This window comes from Bidens hawaiensis, unplaced genomic scaffold (assembly GCF_021521415.1).
Source record: "Bidens hawaiensis isolate Kalapana, Puna unplaced genomic scaffold, B.hawaiensis_p1.1 tig00034642_1, whole genome shotgun sequence".
Classification (NCBI taxonomy): Eukaryota; Viridiplantae; Streptophyta; class Magnoliopsida; order Asterales; family Asteraceae; genus Bidens; species Bidens hawaiensis.
The window spans coordinates 18573-42833 of record NW_027495997.1 but is presented as its reverse complement, the minus strand read 5'-3'; the positions used below and the strand labels follow the sequence as shown (position 1 = coordinate 42833).

General features: G+C 36.7%; 2 protein-coding genes across 4 annotated transcripts; one reads left to right on the top strand and one right to left on the bottom strand.

Moving 5' to 3' along the window:
- Window positions 1-1631: 1631 nt before the first annotated feature.
- LOC143586390 (calmodulin-7-like) lies at window positions 1632-13896 on the top strand. The gene is made up of 3 exons (XM_077067947.1): window positions 1632-1793; window positions 2738-3107; window positions 13693-13896. Exons 1-3 carry the CDS (start codon window positions 1718-1720, stop codon window positions 13781-13783), a joined length of 537 nt encoding a protein of 178 aa, XP_076924062.1. The 5' UTR covers window positions 1632-1717; the 3' UTR covers window positions 13784-13896.
- A 6837-nt stretch (window positions 13897-20733) lies between these two features.
- Window positions 20734-23173, bottom strand: LOC143586393 (NDR1/HIN1-like protein 1). 3 transcript variants are annotated; one of them, XM_077067953.1, is made up of 2 exons: window positions 22408-23173; window positions 20734-20966 (listed from the first exon to the last, which is right to left on the bottom strand). In XM_077067953.1, exon 1 carries the CDS (start codon window positions 23140-23142, stop codon window positions 22423-22425), a length of 720 nt encoding a protein of 239 aa, XP_076924068.1. In that variant the 5' UTR covers window positions 23143-23173; the 3' UTR covers window positions 20734-20966; window positions 22408-22422. The 3 variants fall into 3 exon arrangements, with proteins under 3 accessions (XP_076924068.1, XP_076924065.1, XP_076924064.1); XM_077067950.1 differs by having other exon boundaries at window positions 20734-20969; window positions 22413-23173; XM_077067949.1 differs by having other exon boundaries at window positions 22413-23173.
- Window positions 23174-24261: the final 1088 nt, after the last annotated feature.

Here is a 24261-nt window from a genome sequence, read left to right as displayed (position 1 = left end):
CTAAGCTTCAAATATTTTCTTCCAAAACACCCCGGTGGCTTGAAAGTTAGCTACAAATTAAAATTATTTGTCACAATTAGTATACATTTTAATATACACTAAATACATTTTTAATAAATACTTAATATTAAAAAACTTACCGACGTTGGGATCCTCCGAAATGACGATCCAAGCCCTTGCAAGGGCCACCTCCTCCTCCTCGCTTCAATGCTTGTATGGATCACGTTGCGCCATCGACTCCCCCGGTTGTTTTTTTTTGTGTTTACGGGTCGACTTTTTGCTTGAACCGGAGGCCCGTCACGTTTGCGTATCCGATACCGTCACCGGCTCCGACTCCGGTGGTGTAGACCCGAACGCCGGCATTGTGTTTTGGGGACTGAGATAGTTGGCGTACATGTTTAGGTTCGGGTCGGAAAATTGATACGGATAGCTCGGTTGGTTCAGGTTCATCGGGTTCCATTGTAAGTTCGGTTGGTTCGGTTGGCTCGATTGCGAACCATACGTATGACTGAAACCAGGGAATTGGTAGTTCGGTTGGTTCGGTTGGCTCGATTGCGAACCATACGCTTGACCGAAACCAGGGAGTTGGTAGTTCGGTTGGTTCGGATTGTTTCTAGGATTCATTTTGTTTATTTTTTGTAAGAATTAGGTATGATTTATGTATAAAATGGATATAAAATGGAGAAGAAGGGTGTATGTTTATATATATATATATATATTTGTTTATTTTTTTTAAATTTGACCGTTGTCAAACGGTCATTTAATTATAATACTATTATTTTTCTTCTCTATCGGCGACAAGATAACCCCGCCCCCGCCCCTTTTCGCCCAGTTATCGCCGGGGGGGGGGGGGGGTGTTCTAGCCCCATTTCGCCCCAATCCGGCGCCCATTACACATGGCCTAACTAAATGAATAAAAAGTTACTATTTATTTAAATGCTTATCGAATAAATGGGAATAAAAGAATTTTCTGTGATTAATCTATTGTATTGTTCATATACGACTGAGACATAACTAAGAAAACCTTTACATGTAATTTTCATTGGTGGTTTGAGAAAGACATTGTGTCATTGGTGGTTTGAGAAACAAAACCTCTTATTGTGTGACAACCGAACATAAACAAATTTTACATTTAACGGTGTACAGATAGTTTATTTAGCAAACAACTTTATACATAACTAACATGAAGTCCCTAAGGTGACCAACTGTCACGTCTACCGTCAATGGTTCAAAGAAATAAATGAACTTAATGCACGATGGATGAACATAAACAACCTTTCTTTTAAATAATTCACAAATGTTTTAACAGACGTACAATTATACATCCTAGACGCTAGACATCACTAACATAAAGAATCTAAAAGTGATCGGGCACTTTGCCATCGGTGATTTGCGAACGAAAGAATCTTACAATGCGACAAACGAACACAAACATATTTATCGTCAAACGATTCCGAATGCACGTTTCATTTACAACCCTCGACTACATTTTGATACCAAAGCAAAGAATAGCATCTGAATATCATTCTCAATCATGGAGGTCACTTTCGGTAAAAGCAAAATAAAGCAAGGGCACTATCGTAATTTTTTTCTCATTGAAGAAAAAAGAAAGAATCATATGCTGTCAAAAGACTGATATTCTTTCTACATATAATATATATATAGTCTCCACCCCCAAACACCCTGTTTACTCATTTCAATAATCAATTCACAATCAATGGCCGATCAGCTCACAGACGATCAGATCTCCGAGTTCAAAGAAGCCTTCAGCTTGTTCGACAAGGACGGAGATGGTTCGTTCTCTTTGTACCTCTTCTTTTGTGTATCAATCAATTTCTTGAATCTAACTTTTGCCTACATGCAATCGATTCGTGTTTTGATACTTTAGATGTGATCTTTTTGTGTTTTGAGATCTGGGTTTTCAGTTACGCAACTACTTGTTGACTCTAAACTGTTTGTTATAGTCAATTTGTTTTGTTTTCTACTGTGTTGACTAGATGTTGTAATTTGGGGATCATCGTTTTCGTGTACACCCAGTCATAGATCGAGCTTGATCTGTACTTGATAAGTTGGTTTATGCTGTTTTTGACTGAGAATTGGTTTTGGTTGTGTTTGTATTGTGTTTGTGTGGTTCTGCCTGTGAGGTGTTCGATGAAATGCTTAGGACAGATGATAACTCTTGCATGCTAAACTTTTAGCTTGATGTCAGATCTGTTTGTTTTGTAAATATACAGGGTTGTTAAAACAGGGATTAATTGCTGATTAATCGGTGGTTAATCGCTAATCGGTACTCTACAGATGCGATTGCGTGTAACCGGACCCAAAAATCGGTTCTAATCACTCCGCGTTAGTTTTAACCTGTTAAACTGAGTTTTAAGCATCAATATCAACCCATTTAAGTTTTAAGCAGCAAAATATGATCAAACGATGGTTAGATGTGTGTGTAACACGCACACATTTAACCCTCGCTTGAGCATATTTTGCTGCTTAAAACTTGAACGGGTCGATGTTGATGCTCAAAACTCGGGTTAACGGGTTAAAACTAAATATAAAAGTTCCAATCTGATTAATCCCTATTAATCGCTAATCGGTATCCCACCGCCCGACTAGCAGCTAGTGAATTTCTCAACACTGTAAACATGGCCAAATTTAGGGTTTAATTTATTCAAATGAAGTTGGTTATGCAATCCGAGTTTTTCTTGTAAGCAATTAAAAACTTACGTATGGTGTGTTACAGGTTGCATCACCACCAAGGAGCTTGGGACAGTGATGAGGTCTCTTGGTCAAAACCCAACCGAGGCTGAACTCCAGGACATGATCAACGAGGTTGATGCTGATGGAAACGGTACCATTGATTTCCCTGAGTTTCTTAATCTGATGGCCAGGAAGATGAAGGACACGGACTCCGAGGAGGAGCTCAAGGAGGCTTTCCGTGTCTTTGACAAGGACCAAAACGGGTTCATTTCTGCAGCCGAGCTTCGTCATGTTATGACAAATCTTGGTGAGAAGCTCACTGATGAGGAAGTTGATGAGATGATTCGTGAGGCTGATGTGGACGGTGATGGACAGATCAACTATGAGGAGTTTGTCAAGATCATGATGGCCAAGTGAGGATCTCCTATTCCAAACTAAAACATTTATAAAAAGTATTTTGAAAATGTTAAAAAGATTGTTGATTTTAATTCTGGGTAGGATTCATTTCATATCTTGAATGTTTCTTTGGATTGTTTTCATATTATCCTGCTTATCTTGTTATGTATCACTGCTTGTTTATTTGCTCTTTAGATTCAGTAATTTCTTCTTGCTTGCTGTTTTGTTAAAATCTAGAACATATTTGATGATCTTTCTTTAGTTAACTTGTTAGTGTTTCATCTTTTTAGCATATGTGTTGCATTTGTTTTATGTAGCTTAATCTTTTGTTCAAAGATGCAGCTGTTGGAATATCGTATGCCCGAGACACGTAATTAGGTTAATGTGGCTAGTTGTGTTTGATCCAAGTCGGGTCATACCCAATAACGAGTTAGACACACACCAATTATGTATTTGTTGAGATATGATCTATAAAACAAATACAGAACACGACACATTCAGAAATCGGGTTTCTGAATATTTACTTGAAAGTGTTAGATAAATTAATTGGTTAATTTATTTATTCAAATAATTATTATTGGAATGATTATTTAACTATGTATTCTTTTATAAAATGGTTTATAAAAGATGGGGTGTTTATATATTTTATAAAATATAAAATATAAAATATAAAATAAAAAAAAAAAAAAAAAGAAAAGGTTATAATTGGGGCCGGTTTTGGGTGGGCCCCACACCCCATGTCTTGGTCAATATCATGTCATGGAAAAGGTTGAGTATGGGTAACTTAACCTAACATCATGGGCATATGAATGATGATAATAAATAATGATCAAGATACACCAAATACCAAACACTTTTCAAGTAACCAAACACAACTCTTCCTTTCTTTCTTTCTTGCTTGTTTACGGCCAAAAGAAAAGGAAGGGCTCGGGTCTCGTTTTTTTTCGTGTTCAAGCTTCCTAGCATAGCTCGGTGTGTGTTGGAGGCTCGGGGTATATTCCGTTTGAGGGTTTTCCTTTGAAAGTCTAGCATTCACATCATCATCTTCTTCAACCATATACTAAACTCTTAAAGGGTTAAGAATGTAAGTGTTTACAAGCTTGATAGTTTAGCTTTTCCGTATCATTTGATCCTTGCTTCGGGTTTCTAGTAAATAGATTATTGGTAATCTTATAACATGAATAAACTAGGTTATTCATGAACATATACATATATAAACACATGGATACATATGTTTACTTTGTAAATATCACGCTTCCGCCTTAATTGTGACTAGTTAAATGGTTAACTAAGCTTGTTAATTTCATAGAAACCCAACAAATGGCATCAAGAGCCGGGATACGGGAAACTAAGCTTCGGGTTCTCGGTTTTATTTTTTCCCCTTGAAAGATTTTATACAAAAAAAAAATTAACATGCATGAATTTTTCTTTGTATTTAATCTTGTTATTGTTTTTGGCTTTGTTCAAAAAAAAAAAAAAAAAAAAAAAAAAAAAATAAAACCGAGTATATGGGCCGAAGCCCAAATCGGGTGATTTTGGGCCGAAGCCCACTTGGATATGGTTATTGGGCTAACCGGACATAAAAGGGAAAAAGCTATATGGGCCGAAGCCCATTTTTGGTTAAATGGGCCGAAGCCCGTGAGTTTTTTATTTGGGCCGAAGCCCATGTGTTTTGCACATGTGGGCCGAAGCCCATAATCATGTTATTGGGTCAAGCCCAAATTGGGTTGGGCTAGGCCCAATAAAGTCAAGGGGTTTTGGAACGGGTTCCTAAAACATAACGGGTTATGTTTGTTAATACTAGACCGAGCCGTAGACCAAGTGGATGTTTGTTTGTGGTTGATGTTGTGATTGTAGTTAATTATTCAAGTTTCGGTTTGTAATAATTAATTAGGGGCAATTTTGTAATTTTGTAATTATTTATTCATATGGGTATGTAATAAATAGGTTATTTGTAATATCTTTATTTTATAGAAAAATGTATTAGGACATTTGTTTTGTAAAATAAAGAAGATTGCAAAATTGAAAGTTTGGGCCTAATTGGGCCGGGTATGGTGATAATGGGTCTCACAAGCCCATTAAGGGATTCAAGCCCAAAAGGACCTAAGCCCACCAATTGAGCCCAAATGGAAGCTTATGGAAGCTAAGGCCCAAGTTCAAGCCCAGTGGATCACAACGGGGTTGAAGAAGATGCTCGAAGCATTTGGATGCGGGATCGAGTGGGAGCTACAACATCCATGTGTCATGTGTCCCTTAGGATCGGACCTAAGATACACACTTGTTTCGGCTAACAAGTGTGGTCTAACTTAGTGGCTCGTGTCTAGTATAATTGTGTATGCTTGTTAATTAATTGATTGTTTGATTGTGTGGTTGTTAGATATTAGGATATCAACTTCGTCACATAGAATTAATTAACAAAGCATAAAACGGGTTCTAATAATTATCGGTAATTACGTGACACATAGTCTAATAAAATGGATTTATTAACTAGCCGTCTCACGCCCATAATAAAATGGCTTTATTATAAATTAGAATTTTGAAAAATGGTTTCAAAATATCATGTTACTAAATGCATGTTAGAACATGATTTAAAGTTTTACAACTAGAATTATTAAAACTAAAAATCCCTTTTAAAATTAAGGATAATAAGTTAAACACCATCCTTTTGTATAACGCTTAACATATTAGTAAGCTCTTAGTGGGAAAAAGGTCACCTAACCGCGTAGAGTAAATTAATATGTTGAGGTAATATTGGCATATAAATGGGAAAAAGGTCACCTAACCGTTTGTATGTTAATATTACAAGTTGATACAAGTAGGACGACTTAAATTAGAACCATGTGAAGAGGGTCACCCAAGCATGGGGTCTAATAGGTGTTGATGGGATAAACATGCCGACACGAAATATGATTTCGAACCGGTCCCATAAACTCTAGAAGTTGCAAAAGGGTTTGCAATTGTTATGAATAACTACCTTGATAAACCGACAATGGGAAAAAGGTCACCTAACCGGAGTCGGGTTTATCGTTGGATTCTAGATTTTAATTATTAATTATATTTGGTATATATATATAAAAGGGTATTAATAATTAAAAAGGTAAAACACTAAAATGAACTTAATTAAAATTCTGCAGATGGCCGCACACGTCGACGACAACATAATCCCTAACGTCCAAAATGTCTCTCTCCGATCTATTCTCGCTAAAGACCGTCTTAACCACAATAACTTTTCGGATTGGTTCCGAAATTTAAGGATTGTTCTAAAACAAGAAAAATTATATCATGTTTTGGAAACACCTATCCCCGAAGAACCGGAAGAGGGTAGTGAGGTCGAATATATGAATTGGGTCAAACTCACGGAAGATTCCATTCAAGTGTCATGCCTCATGTTGGCGACTATGGTTCCCGAAATCCAAAAGGATTTCGAAAACCATAATGCGTACGACATGATTACTCAACTTAAGGAAATGTTCCTTAAGCAATCAAGAGTTGAAAGGTTCGAAACGGTTCGAGCCTTGCATGCATGTAGAATGGATGATAATCAACCAGTTTCAACTTATGTACTTAAGATGAAAAGTTACATTGATCGCCTCGCCAAGCTCAATTGTCCCATCTCAAAAGAGTTAGCAACGGATTTGATCCTTAACTCTTTGTCGAAAAGGTTCGACACTTTCGTATTAAATTATAACATGAACGGGTGGGACAAAACCATTGGAGAACTTCACTCAATGCTTAAAACAGCCGAGGCGAGCATGGGCAAAAGGGTTTTACCCATGTTTGCGATCAATGAAGGTAGATCCAAGAATCGATCTCAACCCAATCTTAAGGCTAAGGTAGCCAAAAGAAAGGGTCCTCCTATGCATCTTAAGGGTAAGGGCAAATCACCGGTTATGGCAAAGAAACAAAAGGTTATGGAACCGAGGGGTCATAAGGATGATCCTTGTTTTGGTTGTGGGGAGACCGGACACTGGAAACGCAATTGCCCGGTCTACCTAAAAGAGCTAAAAGACAAGAGGAATGCGGCGCATACCTCGGGTAATGTCTTTATGATTAATGTTGAGCTAAATCTTATTTCTTCTAACACATGGGTATTGGATACCGGATGTGGAACTCATATTTGCAATTGGTTGCAGGGGTTCAAAAAGAATGAAGACTTAAAGAAGGGCGAAGTGAATCTTTTCATGGGCAACGGTGCAAGGGTGCACGTGGTCGCTAGAGGAGACTTCACTTTATCGCTTCCAAGTGGTTTGGAAGTTGTTTTGAGAAATGTTTTGTATGCTCCTAGTTTGACTAGGAACATTATTTCTGTGCACCTTCTTAGACAATGTAATTTTGATTTTAAATTTGTAAGATCAGAAATGCATGTATCATCTAATGGTATCTTTTATTTTAAAGCTGTACCAAACAACGGTATTTATGAATTGGTTCATGATAATACCTTAAATAGCTCATTATATCAAACTTCTACTAAAAGACTCAAAAAGGATTTGAGTGATTCCTACATTTGGCATTGTCGCCTTGGACACATAAACAAGAATCGTATAAATACTCTCCAAAAGAAAGGTCTTTTGAAAACAAACGAGTTAGGTTCGTTTGATGAGTGTGAATCTTGTATTCAAGGCAAGATGACCAAAGAGCCTTTCAAAGGTACAAATGAAAGGGCTAAGGATTTGTTAGGTATAATACATACGGATGTATGCGGACCTTTCAAGCCAACTAGTAGGAATAGTGAAAGGTACTTCATTACCTTTACCGACGATTTTAGTCGATATGGGTATGTTTATCTAATGAAACACAAACATGAAGCCTTTGAAATGTTCAAAGAATTTCAAAATGAAGTACAAAATCAGCTCGACCGAACAATCAAGGTACTCCGCTCCGATAGAGGAGGCGAATACCTAAGTGAAGCTTTTCAAAGTCATCTTAGAGATTGTGGGATTATTTCACAGCTCACTCCTCCTGGAACTCCTCAACATAACGGAGTATCCGAAAGGAGGAATCGAACACTGTTGGACATGGTTCGATCAATGATGGCACGAAGCTCACTACCGCCATCATTTTGGGGATATGCGCTACTCACAGCGGCTCGTATTTTGAATATGGCCCCGACCAAAAAGGTGGATCGAATACCCTATGAAGTGTGGCATGGAAAGGTTCCATCCTTTTCATATTTAAGGGTATGGGGATGCATAGTTTATGTTAAACGTGACACCCCAAATAAACTTGAGGCTCGATCCATCAGGTGTATCTTCATAGGATACCCAAAGGATGATATAGGATATATATTCTATGATCCTAGTGAACAAAAAGTGTTTGTTTCACGCAAAGGATACTTCTTAGAAACTAGGTTCCTTATGGAAGGACCTAGTGAAAAGAGAGTGGAACTTGAAGAGGTTCAAGAATCACTGGATGATACACAGTTGGTCGATACTAGCTTTCAACACGAGGATGTTGAAGATGATCAAATGGTTGATCATACACACGTTGCTCGCAGATCTAATAGGATTAGTCGACCTCCCAAGAAATATGGATTTCTTGTGGATGATTGCTACTTGGTCGATTCGGATGAACCGATCTCCTACAAAGATGCTATGTCACAACCTGATTGTGACAAGTGGCTTGAAGCCATGAGCGCCGAGATGCAATCCATGCACGATAATCAAGTTTGGGAATTGGTTGATCGTCCACTTAACTCCAAACTGGTTGGATGTAAGTGGGTCTTCAAAAGGAAGACCGATATGCATGGAAATTTAGATACTTACAAAGCACGACTTGTAGCAAAAGGTTTCACGCAAACTCAAGGGATTGATTATGATGAAACCTTCTCGCCGGTCGCGATGCTTAAGTCGATCAGGATATTATTTGCCATTGCAGCTCATTTTGATTATGAGATATGGCAAATGGATGTCAAGACCGCTTTTCTAAATGGATATCTTGAGGAAGATGTCCATATGGTTCAGCCTGAAGGTTTTGTCGATCCATCTAATCCTGATAAAGTTTGTAAGTTAAAGAAATCAATCTACGGGTTGAAACAAGCATCACGGATGTGGAATCATCGTTTTAATGAAGAAATCAAAGCGTTTGGTTTCGTCCAAAACGGTGATGAGGCGTGTGTGTATAAATGGGCTAGTGGGAGTATAATCATTTTCCTTATTTTGTATGTCGATGATATACTTTTATTTGGAAATGATATACCAAGTATGGAAAACGTAAAAACATGGTTAAGTAGTCGTTTCTCAATTAAGGATCTTGGAGAAGCGACATATATCTTGGGAATAAAGGTCTATAGGGATAGACAAAGGAAATTGATCGGACTCAATCAAAGTGCGTACATTGATAAAATCCTGAAAAGGTTCAGGATGGAAAACTCTAAGAAAGGTTTGGTACCTATTCCTAGAGGAACCGTGTTGAGCTCATCCCAAAGTCCTAGCTCTAAGGAAGAGCAGGATAGGATGAAGCATGTTCCTTATGCTTCGGCAATAGGATCTATTATGTATGCAATGATGTGCACCAGACCGGACGTCTCGTATGCTTTAAGCATAACGAGTAGATACCAGCACAACCCAGGTGACAGTCATTGGATGGCTGTCAAGAATATATTAAAATACCTTAGAAGGACTAAGGATATGTTTTTAATATATGGGTCTGGTGAGGAGGAACTCGTCGTAAAGGGTTACGTGGATGCGAGTTTCCAAACTGACCGAGATGATTCTCGGTCACAGTCGGGATATGTCTTCATTTTGAATGGAGGCGCTGTCTCTTGGAAGAGTTCGAAGCAGGATGTTGTCGCGTTATCCACTACAGAATCTGAGTACATTGCCGCTTCAATGGCAGCCCAAGAGGCTGCATGGATGAAAAAGTTCATCATGGATCTAGGGATTGTCTCTTCCATTCAGGAGCCCCTAGAAATATTCTGTGACAATGAGGGTGCTATTGCACAGATCAAGGAGCCTCGTGCTCATCAGAAAACGAGGCACATTGAGCGCAGATTCAACTACATAAGGGATGAAGTTGAAAAGAGAAAGATATGTATTCATAAAGTTCATACCGATCAAAATATTGCGGACCCACTCACGAAGCTCCTCGATAGGCCAAAGCATGAGGGTCATGTTTGTGCATTAGGACTTCGGTATTCTAGTGAGTGGATTTAATCTGTATTTAGTGTTTGTAAAAGAACGAATGTAATGGGTATCTCATGAAAATTAATTATGTTTAATTATTCAATGAGTTATGTTCTATATTTGCATGTTTAATCCATGAATGACTTATGTTGTTCTAAACGTCCGTAGTCGATCATGCTTGTGGGAACAAGTATGAAGGTAAGACTATTATGAACCCGGATTGGTTGATATTCATGTGATGAATATAAGGCATAGGTTTGCCACCAAGGTTCATAGATATTTGTGGGATACAAATATTGGACATGATCCGCTCTCAAGGATCACTGCATAGAGTTAGTGCAACTGATCATAAGTAATCCTTGAGTAAAGGCGAGTATCATTGTGTCCTTTGACCTGAGATGCATATTGGATCTGGTCTTTTCATCAAGTCTGATAACTTGACTCTCTTCTTTGTTTTTCGGTAACACGATGACGTAAAAAGAAAGAGCTCAGATATCATACGAGATGTCAACAAGGATGTATGCAGTCAAGATGGGATTTGTTCCTCTTATGTGTTGAGAGTTTAGATGTCTAAGGCCTGTTAAGTTAAATCAATGAGAGAATGATCAATCTGTGTCTCTTCGATTTGACAGGACATCTAGTAACAAAGGGATGTAATGATAAGACTTACCTATGTCATATCAAGTATGGACTTGAAGGGGATGATGTTATTGAATGGCACTTAGTCAAACACACTAGGGATGGTGAACTGTTGTTAGGCGGTATTCACCATTAGCGTTAACTACCTATGAGTCTCGTGCAAGTGGGAGATTGTTGGAATATCGTATGCCCGAGACACGTAATTAGGTTAATGTGGCTAGTTGTGTTTGATCCAAGTCGGGTCATACCCAATAACGAGTTAGACACACACCAATTATGTATTTGTTGAGATATGATCTATAAAACAAATACAGAACACGACACATTCAGAAATCGGGTTTCTGAATATTTACTTGAAAGTGTTAGATAAATTAATTGGTTAATTTATTTATTCAAATAATTATTATTGGAATGATTATTTAACTATGTATTCTTTTATAAAATGGTTTATAAAAGATGGGGTGTTTATATATTTTATAAAATATAAAATATAAAATATAAAATAAAAAAAAAAAAAAAAAGAAAAGGTTATAATTGGGGCCGGTTTTGGGTGGGCCCCACACCCCATGTCTTGGTCAATATCATGTCATGGAAAAGGTTGAGTATGGGTAACTTAACCTAACATCATGGGCATATGAATGATGATAATAAATAATGATCAAGATACACCAAATACCAAACACTTTTCAAGTAACCAAACACAACTCTTCCTTTCTTTCTTTCTTGCTTGTTTACGGCCAAAAGAAAAGGAAGGGCTCGGGTCTCGTTTTTTTTTCGTGTTCAAGCTTCCTAGCATAGCTCGGTGTGTGTTGGAGGCTCGGGGTATATTCCGTTTGAGGGTTTTCCTTTGAAAGTCTAGCATTCACATCATCATCTTCTTCAACCATATACTAAACTCTTAAAGGGTTAAGAATGTAAGTGTTTACAAGCTTGATAGTTTAGCTTTTCCGTATCATTTGATCCTTGCTTCGGGTTTCTAGTAAATAGATTATTGGTAATCTTATAACATGAATAAACTAGGTTATTCATGAACATATACATATATAAACACATGGATACATATGTTTACTTTGTAAATATCACGCTTCCGCCTTAATTGTGACTAGTTAAATGGTTAACTAAGCTTGTTAATTTCATAGAAACCCAACAGCAGCATGTCTTGCACTTTAGTTCTTAATGAAATTGGAAGGATATGATTACAATTTGGTGTCATATAGTGGCTATTCAAAGTTATATATATGACTTGAGTTAACTGTGGCCCAATTTTGTGAACCATAGACTATATCTAAGTTGTATAATTTCTTGATTTTCCTTTTATTTCTTCTTTTAATCTTCTCAGTTTTCTTATTAAGTTTTCCATGGGAATACTTTTCATCAACCTTCCAAGGATGCGAAGAAAACGCCGGTGACTTTATTCTTCTTTATTTCCTTACAAAACCGAGTAAATTTGGTCATCGTCTTGGTGTCAAAAACTTGAATCAGTTCCAAACCTGATGGTCCCCAAGTATCGGTCATGGCTCTCTTGAAAAGATGAGAGATATTTATCCTCTATCTGAAGAAGTTAAAAAGACCATACTGAAAAGTGAAAACATAAATTAAATTGATAAATTCATATTTATACTTGAGGTGTTCAAAAACCGTTCAAACTATGCTAAACCGACTGCTTTGGCTGAGATAAGAATCAAGCAGTTTGGTTTACATATACGGCTAAGAGTGAAAAGTGAAACCCGGCTAGTTCAGTTAGTTTTGTCAAGAACTATAATTACTGAGTTGGCCTATAAATTTAGTTAAAACCGGTGAGCACACTGAAATTCTTTTATTTTTAGTGTTATTTTTATGTAAAAATCTCGATCGCCTCCCCCTTAAAGTTAATGGTAAGCCCTCTATCGCCTATATAAAAAAAGTTTTTGGGTCCGTCTATATGAAAAAGGTTTTTAGGTCCGCCATTGGTATGATGAAAACTTGTTGACATTATAAAAATCAATAAGAATAATATTTATGTAAATTACAAGAAAACTTAAGAGACATGCAATTATCCTTAGCATAGGAAGTGACATTTTGGCACGTGTTATTTTCTACGGTTATTATACTTTTGTAAGGGAAAAAATAGCTTTTCATGATTTATTCTGGTTAACTTAGAAAGCTAAAATATTGAAAAATTAACTCAATTTTCAACAATTAATACTGTAAATTATACCATAAACTTGGTCACAACTTTTTTTTTCTTTTATATCTTATAATGGTATATCCGTTCCCTTTTCTAATCAATAAGGTCATATATCATGGCTTACGTGAGAAGGTGTTAAGCTCCGCCACGGTGGCAACGAAAGATGCCAACACCATTACACTGAGGGCACGAGAAGGGTGTGGGTGTGGGTGCATGCGGTTTAGCCGTTGTGAGGATGGTGGTTTATTTATTAAAAATTTCTAAATATAAATAATACATTCAACTTTTTATCTTCACCTCATCCCACCATTATATGTGATGAACTCATTTCACACATCCCGTAAGAGATTGCCTAAGTGCCTGTACAAATTGAACCTCTATTTTAAGGCTGACAAACTTTTCCTTTTCTTAAAAGGCTGACCTGTGTTGTTTTGTCGGGGACTATCTTTTTAATATACGTAACACCTTTAAATGCCTTTTAATGGTATTAAAATCGTGAATAACAGTATAACACCTTTAGCGTTAGGATTTGTTGAGGTCATTTTGAGGCCTAAAACTTTGGAAGAAAAAGCAGAAGATTTATATGTGTTTTGGAAGAATCAATTAAGTAATTAACAAAATAATACTGTAGTACATTTTTTTGTCTAATCACACAAACTTTATTCCTAAATACAGAAGGAGAAGAAAGGAAGGAGGCACCCAATCAAGATCGAGGCCCTCAAGTGGTGGCTGGAAAAGGGCACGTGGGACTTGTGTTATCCTTTAAAAATACTCCATTAAAATGAAGTATATCATATCAGGAATTATGACGTCATAAATGGTTGTATTGAGGACGTCAAAAACACATAACCTTGAAGATGGTTATATCATTACACTTTGTATTTTATGTGTATTTTGAGCATGAAAATGGTCACATGATCATTTTCGTTTGTAGAATAAATTATATGTAGAGCATATGTGAGATTTTGATTTTGAAATTTAAAACCTAGTTTTGATGCAACGGGAATTTGAGTTGTTTCGAATGGTTGTGATTATTGTTAGCCCGTAAATGAGTTGATTCAAGGTGATATTTGTCTCTTAACTCAAGGATAAAATCCATCACTTGGAACTTTTGGAAATTGTATTTTGATAGTTCTAACATAGTAGATTCGTGATGTTTAGAAAGACCAAGTTTTAATACTATTTTAATTTCATAAAATTTTAACGTTTAACTGTGTTATAACTTATAAGACTGTAAGAGTGTTCATTAGGCGTAACGTGAGACAACTGAGATATACAAATATAGTCATGACGAAACTTGTTCATCTTGCTTAAAGTAGAAGTTGGCATCACTAACCCCTAGATGATTCAAACTAATGGCAATTATGACTTTACAATGTCAACTTAAGTAATTTACAACCAGTTGTTCAATGTATAGCGAGAGAGACATAATATAATAAAATTGATTTTTGTTGTTGAATGGATTCTGAAAGTAGTTTACAATTACTACAATTATAGCTTGAGACTTTAACAACCTTTTTTTGTTCAATTTTAAATTTTATTAAAGGCTAATAAGGGTTAGTCTGAACGTACCCCTTTTGTATACTTGTCATACCTTATCCCCTATACTTTCAATTCCTTTAACAATTTTATTTGACGCATTAATACCGTTTAACATTTTTTTGTAAAACTTATCATAATAGTAATTGTTTGAACCCTAAATGATACTATAACATGGATTCAATGCATGCTCTTAAAATGACCAAAGAGATATATTTGTTGTTCATTTGTTTATTAATGTTCTAATGAGAATGATAGGATGAGTGGCACAATATGTTATAATCAGTTGATGATATATGCAAGAGAGTGATGATAAATGGGTATAATAGTATAAAGCTCAAGTGATACATGTTAATCTGGTCTCTCATGTTATTTCCCCTCCCTTTATATAGGGGATAAGATAAGCTCCTTTTATTCTGTGGACATATTCTATTTTGACTATTCAGCCTTTCTCCACTGGTCTCTTCATTTCCCCGTCAAAGCTTCAGCCTACTTCCTTTTATCCGTCATGCCATGTTGAGCCTCTTGAGACAAATGTGTCTTGGTCCCTTCCCCAGGTCAAGTGCACAATAGCCCTAAGATTCTCTCCTATGCTTGGGTGATCCTTATCTTTATTATTGAGCCTTGTTCCTTGGGCTGCCATCAGCTTTCTTGACTTAATGGGTCGTGGGCCACCTCCGGGAGCTCGACTCTGAGGTAGGCTCTTCAAGTCCCCCAGTCTATTATCCTTGTTATTTATGACAAGGATAATGGACTTAGTCCGATCCAACCTTCATTCTCTGCCCAATCTTTATGATGTCTCCTTTCTTTCTGGCCCCTTATACCTGCCTTTTTGACTTGCCTTTTAAGTAAGTTAGGAGAATTATGTCTCCCTCTTTTACAAGTATTGTTCTCCCTTATATATATATATATATATATATATATATATATATATATATATATATATATATATATATAGGGAGGAGGTCCCCTTTACATTTTTTATCCCTTAATTATCCTAGATGAGTAGTTCCATTGGTCTGGTTTCTTCCCTTCTCTCATGAGTCCTCATCTTTCGGCCTTTTATCCTTCGACCATTGACTGGGCTTAGGAAACGTACTTGCCTTGAGCCTCTCTCCTGGTCAGGTAGCAGTGATCTTGAGAAGTTCTCCTAATGTGATCCATCATTGACTAAATCTTTCTCATATCTTCTTTTTGTTGGGCCCCATGGGCTTTCCTTACTAGCCTTATGCTAACCTCTTCATCCGTCTAGGCCGCCTCAGAAGCTCAAACCTAAGGTAGGCTCTTTAAGTCTCCCCAGTCCATTGTGCTCGTTATTAATGACGAGTGCAATGGACTTATATAATTTCTCTGTTGCACTTTTAATTCGGTCTCCACGGTGCTTTCTTTATCCTCCGGAAGTGTCCGTCTATGTCGTTTTCTCTATTGGCCCGATTTTCGTGTTATCTCAAACAGTTTAACACTTCTCTATGTATCTTCTGAAGACATTTACCCATCTTTGAACTTTATTCATAAGGTTAGTGCCAATACCCTTTACCGATCTCACCATCACCTTAACGATTACTAAAGCAAGAATGTTATTATTCGGATCATTTCCAGAGTAGCCTCATCGAGTATTTCCCGTATATTATCCTTATTATTTATGATAAAGGTAATGGAATAAACCCTGACCGGGCTCACCCTTATGTTTCTTGGACTTAAATAATTCAATTTCCCTTTTATCTCCTCAGCCCATCACTAGGCCCACACCTAAACTGGCGAAAGTTTTGAAAATGCCTCCTATGCCTCCCTTGAGAGGTCATGATACCTTTCGGATCGCCTACCTTTCTATTAACTGCTTGCTACTTTTCTCACTTTCAAATTTGCTTTTGTCACACCCCCATCTTAGGCCTAGGAGTGTGATCCAACAGTTGGTACCATAATTGTAAATAAATCAGAGTTGAGTTTGTAAGCGGAAGTCTTATAAAACTTTAAGGATCAAAAGTATTACATTTATATATACATTCAAAAGTCAGGATTATAAAATACCCGTTTGAGTTTAACAAAACATTAACTTGTTTATAATACAAACCACCATATTAAGTTTACAAAAGAAATCCGAGCCATCGGATTTATATAAGTAGCACTTCGATACTCCAAGCGCTAAACTTGTTCACCTGCAAAATGTAAGAAAATACGTCAGCAACGAATGCTGGTGAACACGCTGACGCAAAATAATTTCTTTTACTTTATTATCCCTCGAGACTACGCCTGCCTCGGCCCAACGTGGCTTAGGAATAACAAAGTCAAACAACACATTATATATTCGAGCCTCTACTCTAGGTCAACTCAGCAAACACCGCAGTGTTCGACTTAGTTAAGTACTCGTAAATATACACATAAGGTCGTACTCCCTGCAGGAGAGCGTCCTACGACCAAGGGTGGTGCGATGTGCCCATTCATCGCATAGTACCACCTATGTAAGGATCCAGACATACGTATACCACAGCCTGAGGGCTAGGTTTAAACCCTTATTTATAACGGTTTTAGGAACACGTAGTTCCTTGTAAACAATTTCACATAACATGTTTGACTTGTTTGAAAACAAGTTTATAAAAGTTTGGGGGCGTATTCACCTTGTCTCTTTAGGATCGGCTTCACTTACCGTCCAAGGGTCTTTCCCTTCTATCTCGCACCTAAAGTACGAGTATAAACATTTGTTAGTCGGATACACGATCCGGCTTAAGACCTTTAGTCTTATTTTATATCTCAACCTCGATGAACCTTTAGTTCATTTTCTTTTACTTGAAAACCTTTAGTTTAAAAGTAAATTTTAAACCTTTAGTTTATATCGAAACCCGACGTTTCTTCTTCTCCAAGAAACGTAATCATTTTCTTTTATTATTTAAGAATACTCATTATTCATTAAATAATATTTTCATAACAAAGAGCATACATATATACTTACACACATATATACGTATTCACAATATTCAATATCTTATCTTTCATTCATTTCTTTGTTATGTTTTCTTTTCTTTTCTTTTATCGAGGTATCGAGTGTAACCTTGGCTTAGGGCTTAAGCCTTTAACATAATATGATATTATATTAATTTGTCGTTACGCCTAACCTTATTGGCGTATTGGAAACCCTAGGAACTTTGAGCAGCACTCCAACGTTGCTTGATCTTTTTGATCGTCAAACGATAATGCCAAACTTCAACACTCGTCAATACGCTTTACGAGATTCATCATCATTACAACAAACACCTTCTTGGTATGTGGGTGGAGGGTGGCACGTATTTCGAGGAAACGTTGGTACACAAACGAAGGATCGGGACACGTTTTACGAGGAAATATGGCACGCTTATCGAGGCAATAATATAAAAGCTAGAGAGATGTTAGAGAGAAGTGAGAGATCAGGTTTTGGTGTGCCAAGAATGAGATCCCATATTTAAAACTCTTAGTTTTATTTTATTTTTACTATTGGAGGAGAATCAAGAGCTAGATGATATGTATCGGTTCGACATGGCGTTCTGTAATTTAATCATTATATTCTTAGGAAGAATACCTGGTCTTGCCAATTCTTTGAATTACCTTACTCTTGGTAGAAATCCATTCAATCGTGTTGACCACCCCTAATCGGTCCAAATTCTTCAAACAACCATTTTTATTTTATTTTTATTACCTTTTTATTTATTTATTTATTTTTATATATATTTTTTTTTGAAATAGATAGTTTCCACAATGTGAGATGATAGATCATCAGTAAAAGTACTAAAATATAATCTTCTTTTGTAAACGCGAGAATCCAATATGTTGAACAATTCTTGTAAGAGCCGAAGTCACTCTTTGAATCTATGGAGTTACCCTTGGGGTAAACATCTTAAGACCTAATATGTGAGTCTACATACCAGTTGAAGCGTGTCTACCTATATTTCAACAACGTCATTGTAATCTAACCTTGAGGAATAGAACAAGTAAGACGCCTTTCAACTTGATCTTTAATACTTTTCAAAACCTCCTTCCAGACAATAAGGTGCTCTAGAGACAAATTATAGCATTTGTTACTAAATCGTGATGTTCTTTAATATTGCCACATTACCTCTCATTGAAGTCCTTTAGTTTCGTATAAGCCCAGATGGCTAACAGCCTAGATGACTAACCATACTTCATTGGTGATTCTTAAACATTTGGTTGACGTCAACAATTTATTTGGTCATGTGATGAATCCATAATATAACCACTAATCCTATCCATTTCTCAAATGATCTACTAACAATTTGTCATCCTCATAGACTGGGTACCGTCATGGAGTCGGGGTATATTAAGTTAACAAAGTTGTAAAATATAAAACGAGATACATACGTGTTACTCTCATCTATATAACATACGTTGAACTTCGAGGACGAAATTCCTGTAAGTTGGGAAGACTGTTCATGCCCTTTTTACTTAAACTTTTTGGGCTGGATACATGCTGGTTTTACTTATGGTGTGATATTTATCAAGAGGTGTTTTACTGCTAAATTTTGTCCCAACTTTTACACAATCATTAGCCCGAGGGAATGGGTCGGAGGCTTGTATGGGTAGTACTATTTGGGAGACCCCCACGCATAGTGACCCTATGTTGGGTAAACCACACTGAGATCTGCGGATCGTTGCGGCATATAACCTACGTGTTTGATTATTGCTTTTAGCAGGGTGATAATCTGGGACGGTTTAACTTCTAGTATGAGTTGGGGATACTTATGCTAGTTTCAGGTTTGATTGTGGACTTGATTGATGTGCACCATGCTTTATACTTACATACACGCAAACTTGCGCGCTTTTATAAATGATCTGTTTTATGTGTATGTGAGCTAAACTCACAAACTCACCAACTTTTTAGTTGACACTTTTTAGCATGTATTCAGGTACTATGGGGATTAGCAATTTGGATTAGCTTTGTAATGAGAATTGTTAAGGATATAGGCGTATGCCGAACATGAATTATGAAGATTAGATGCCAAGAAGATTAGTATAACCAACCTCGGGATTGTAGCAGTGTCAGAGAAGAGATAGTTGTGTAGTTACACCTTGTCATAAATACTTAGTCATGTAGACATTGTAATTTATTTGTTATCAATAATATTCTGCTGCTTACACTTGGTACCAATTTGTCCTTAAAACTCCCAGGCCCTATTGGCAGGGTGTGACATCATGCCCTCTCCATTTTCTCTTATCGACAATTCATACAACCTTTACTAGAGATACAGACCGAATAGCTTCGTGTGATGAAACACAAATAGAGCAAAATGAATGAAAGACATGGAACCTTAGGCCGTGAAGAGGGGATTTAGTCAGGTTGAAAAAACCTGAAGAAGTTAAATAACCCTTTTTTTAAGTTTGTGACCACTTATAATATATTTGTTTGTTATGAAAGTTTTTCATAACTTCTATGTCAAATCATTATTTTTAACAAGTCTAATAATATAAAAAGAAAATCAACACATGAAAAGTAAAGATTAATATTAGTTGTCTAGCAATTAACTAATCCACCTTATATCCACTCATTATATCCATCGATCCTTTATCTTCAATAAGAACATCTCACTAATCAAGGCGATTAGTGAGATACGTAGATGCCTCGAAAGAATTATACTAAAAACTAACCCAAAACACACGTGACCAAATTTGAAGCCAAAACGTTAGGCAGATGTCTTGTTTGTACAGCTGGTTGGCCAACTTCTATAATATAAATGTGTTTTTTAAAACATACATTCATCCTATAAATGCATTTTTCGATATTTAACAAGTTAGGTACAGTTATTTTCTTTTTCCAAACTTCAGTTGTTAAGTAACCTATGTGAAATGAGCAAAACAGACAGAAATATAAAAAACAAAAAGAATATATCAGGCTAAACTGCTCATGTTCACGTCAACCAGCAAATAGGTGAGTCATCTTCCGTTTTATGCGTCTTCAAGTCGTATAAAAATAAAAGTTTAAAAACACTACTCTTCTAACACCTCCTGACAAAGTATTAATTAAATCAAGAGGCAGATATTTTTTTTAAAAAAAGAACGCTTTTGATTTCCATGGAATGAAAATGGTAAAAACTGGAGCTTAGATTAGTCTCATTGTTTCAAATGATAAACATTACAAACAAAGCAAAATGATTAATCGAAACATTAACAAGCCAGAATCAACTAAGCTTAGTTACAATTTAAAATGTATTCTAGTAAGCATTCTATATGCCCTTTTACATTCAGATGTCAAGTATTAGCATTGACTTAGTAACAGAGATTTCATGTTCAAATCCAGCTTTTAACTAATTTCTGGCATATCCCATAAACGCCATCTGCCCGGTACAAGCTGCATATTACATGGTCCTAACTCCTAACAGGTATCGATGGGCCCATTAGTTTTCCGCTCAGAAGCACTTCGGTGACACCTACTAACAATTACCAAAAAAAGAAGTTTTAGGAAAATGCATGAAGGATACCGACCGACTCGAAACTTAACCTATGAACACAAGTGAAAAGCTTATTATGCTGACAAGAAAATGAACCGAACACGGATGGCATATACAGAAAAATAATCTCAAAAAAGAAGAAAAAAAAAAGAAGCTGATTCATTTTTAACTTTCATGACTTTTATCAGAAAACCAGTTTTAACAAGCAATGCATAGCCTGGAAGACAACCATCGAGCAACAGAAACTGTTATGAACTAAGCAGAACATGATTCCAACTAATAAACAGAAACAAAACCATTCATGAATAGCCGATTGAAGTTTTTTTCTTTCTCCAAACTTAAAATGTTGAGTAATCTAAGTCAAAAATTAAAAGTTAAAAAAAATGAGCAAAATAGACAAAAATATATAAAAACAAAAAGAATGTTTCAGACAAAACGGGCCATGATCACGTCAACCAGCAAATACGTGAGTTGTTTTCGGATTTATACGTCTTCATATTCGTATAAAAGTTTCAAAGCACTAATCATATAAGACCCATGATGAAATATTAACTAAATCACGTTGCAGATATTAAAAATGGGACACTTTTAATTTCAAAGGAATGAGAATGGTGAAAACTAGAGCTTAGATTAAAGTCTCTTATTGTTTCAGCATTACAAACAAACCAAAATGATTACTAAGACACGAAGAAGTCAGAATCAACTAAACAATCCTAGTTAGCTACAATATAAATGTATTCTAGTAAGCATTCTATATGACATTTTACAATCAGATATCATGTTACTCAAGACACGAAGCAGTCAGAATCAACTAAGCATTCCTAGTTAGTTAGTTAGTTAGTTAGTTAGTTAGAACATAAAATGTATTCTTGTAAGCATTATATATGCCATTTTACATTCCGATATCATGTATTTAGCAAAGATATCGAGTTCAAATCCAGCTTTAACAAATTTCTGTCGTATCCCATAAATGCTATATGCCCAGTACAAGCTTCATAAAAAGTTTTAGGAAAATGCACGAGGGATACCTACCGACTTGAAACTTAACTTATGAACACAAAATCAGTGAACAACTTACTACGCTGACGAGAAAATGCACCAAGTTATAAACATTCTCAACTTCCATGACTTCTATCAGAAAACTAGCTTTAACAAACAATCGATATCTTAAAGAAACAACAATTATCTATGCAGACATTCATTGAGCAACAGAAACTGTTATGAACTAAGCAGAACATGCTTCAAATCAAACGGAAACACAACCATTCATGAATAATAGCTAACAGATACCAATAACCAAAATGATCACAATACAATCAACCAACCGAATATTATATGTCCAAAAAAAACTTGCATTGAGTTCATCTGCTGTACACAACATACTAAAACTGAAGTCACTAAAAATCCGAAAGCATCATACAATACCTGACATCAGTCACAGACCGACCCTGCACTGCCTCGGGCCACCAGTCAACGTCCCATTCAAACTATTCTCCGAAACCCCAACCAACAAATTCGGGCAGTAAACCCTGACAATCCTCCGTCTGTCCCACCACGCACCGGCCTTAAACTTAACCCTGGCCACCATCTTCAAATTAAACTCAACACTTCCCCTCCCCCTCTCATTACTAATCCCATCCCAATCATCAACATAAGCCGACACCGACGCGAAAGTCGCCCTCACCCCGGTCTCATTCTTCTTCCCCTGATCAAACGGCGGGACTGAAGTCTCAGCGATCGAGTCCATCTTATAAAACACCGCGGCTTCCACGTGGGTGTAATAAAGATTGATTTTTGAATTCGGGTTTCGGACGGTGAATCTTGCATCCCAATTGCCGGAGACCATGGAGTTAGAAACATTGAACTTATCTAGGGTTAGGGTTTCGACTCTGAACTGGGGGAGTTGTGGGCGGAGGACAAGCCACATAATAAACAAGATGGTGCCGATGATGATGAAGCCGATGATGACGGCGAACAAGCGGCGGAGGAAGGTGACGCGTTGTTGATTGGCGGCTGGGTGGTTGGAGTAGTAAGGGTTTGAAGAGACGTTGAAGTATGTGGGTGGTGGGTTTTGGGTCGGGTGGGCGGCGTAGGCGGTGCCGTTGGAAGCGGGTGGAGCTGGGTAGCCAATGACGGGTCGGGTCGGATCCGCCATTGGAGATGATAAGAGTGTTAGGCGGTGGAGGATGGATGAATAACCAGGTTGGCCGGAGGTTTTAGTTTTTAATTTTAAACCGGGTGTTATATCATATGGTTTTGTATTCATCTTTTGGAATTTATACTCTGCCTCCACATTCTTCTAAAAACATCTTTACGGTTAGCTTGTTAATGAATTATACCAGAGTGAAATGATAAGAGGATTAAATCATGATGACGAAATACTAAACTAAAACCTTTTGGTAGAAAAAGATATAAGTGATCAAACCAAGAGTACTATTTTGGCATGTTACTCGTACTATAACTTTTTTAAGGGTGTTTGTAATTTTATGCTAACAAAAATAATTATCGAAGTTGGTGAGTTTAAATGAAATGGCAAAAAATGATACTATGATGACAAAAATGAAAAACATTTTTGGATGAATTTAACAAAAATGACCAAAGCACCAAGATGATTTTTGCATTTTTGTATTTATCTTTTAGAATTTTCTTACCCTATATTCTTTTGAAACATCCTTATAATTGATATTATGACTACTTTTTACATTTGGTTTGAGTAAAACGATATTTTTGTTTTTTGACTTAGCAAATAATGCGAATTGAAGAAACACGGATCTACTCTCTTGTAGGCCACAGATGCCTTCGTGTACTTCTCGTATTAAGTAGTTTGCGTCTTCCGCGTCTACAGATCTCAACAGCGGCCTTAGGAACGGTCTCCGGTATAAAATACCATCATTCATTTGGTAATTCAAGACTTTGTGTTTTATCTTACGGGCCTCTACTTTTTATGTTGGGAGGACTCCATATGATAAGTAAGCTTTGATCGGTGTCATCCACGATTCGACGCCCGTTTGAATTACCAAAATTTGATTTTGCGGAACGGACGGGTGATCCAGGACTTCAACACGAATGTCTTTAGCGAAGTGCTCAAAGTTTGTTGAAGCTAACCTGCTAAGGGCGTCCGCAGATTTGTTCTCGCTCCTCTTGATGTGAATAACGTTGAAAGAAGAGAATTGGCGAATTAAGTCATTTGCTTGTGACAGATAAGAAGCCATAACGTCGTTTTTTGCTTCATAATTTCCATTTATCTGTCCCGCAATCAACATGGAATCCACCC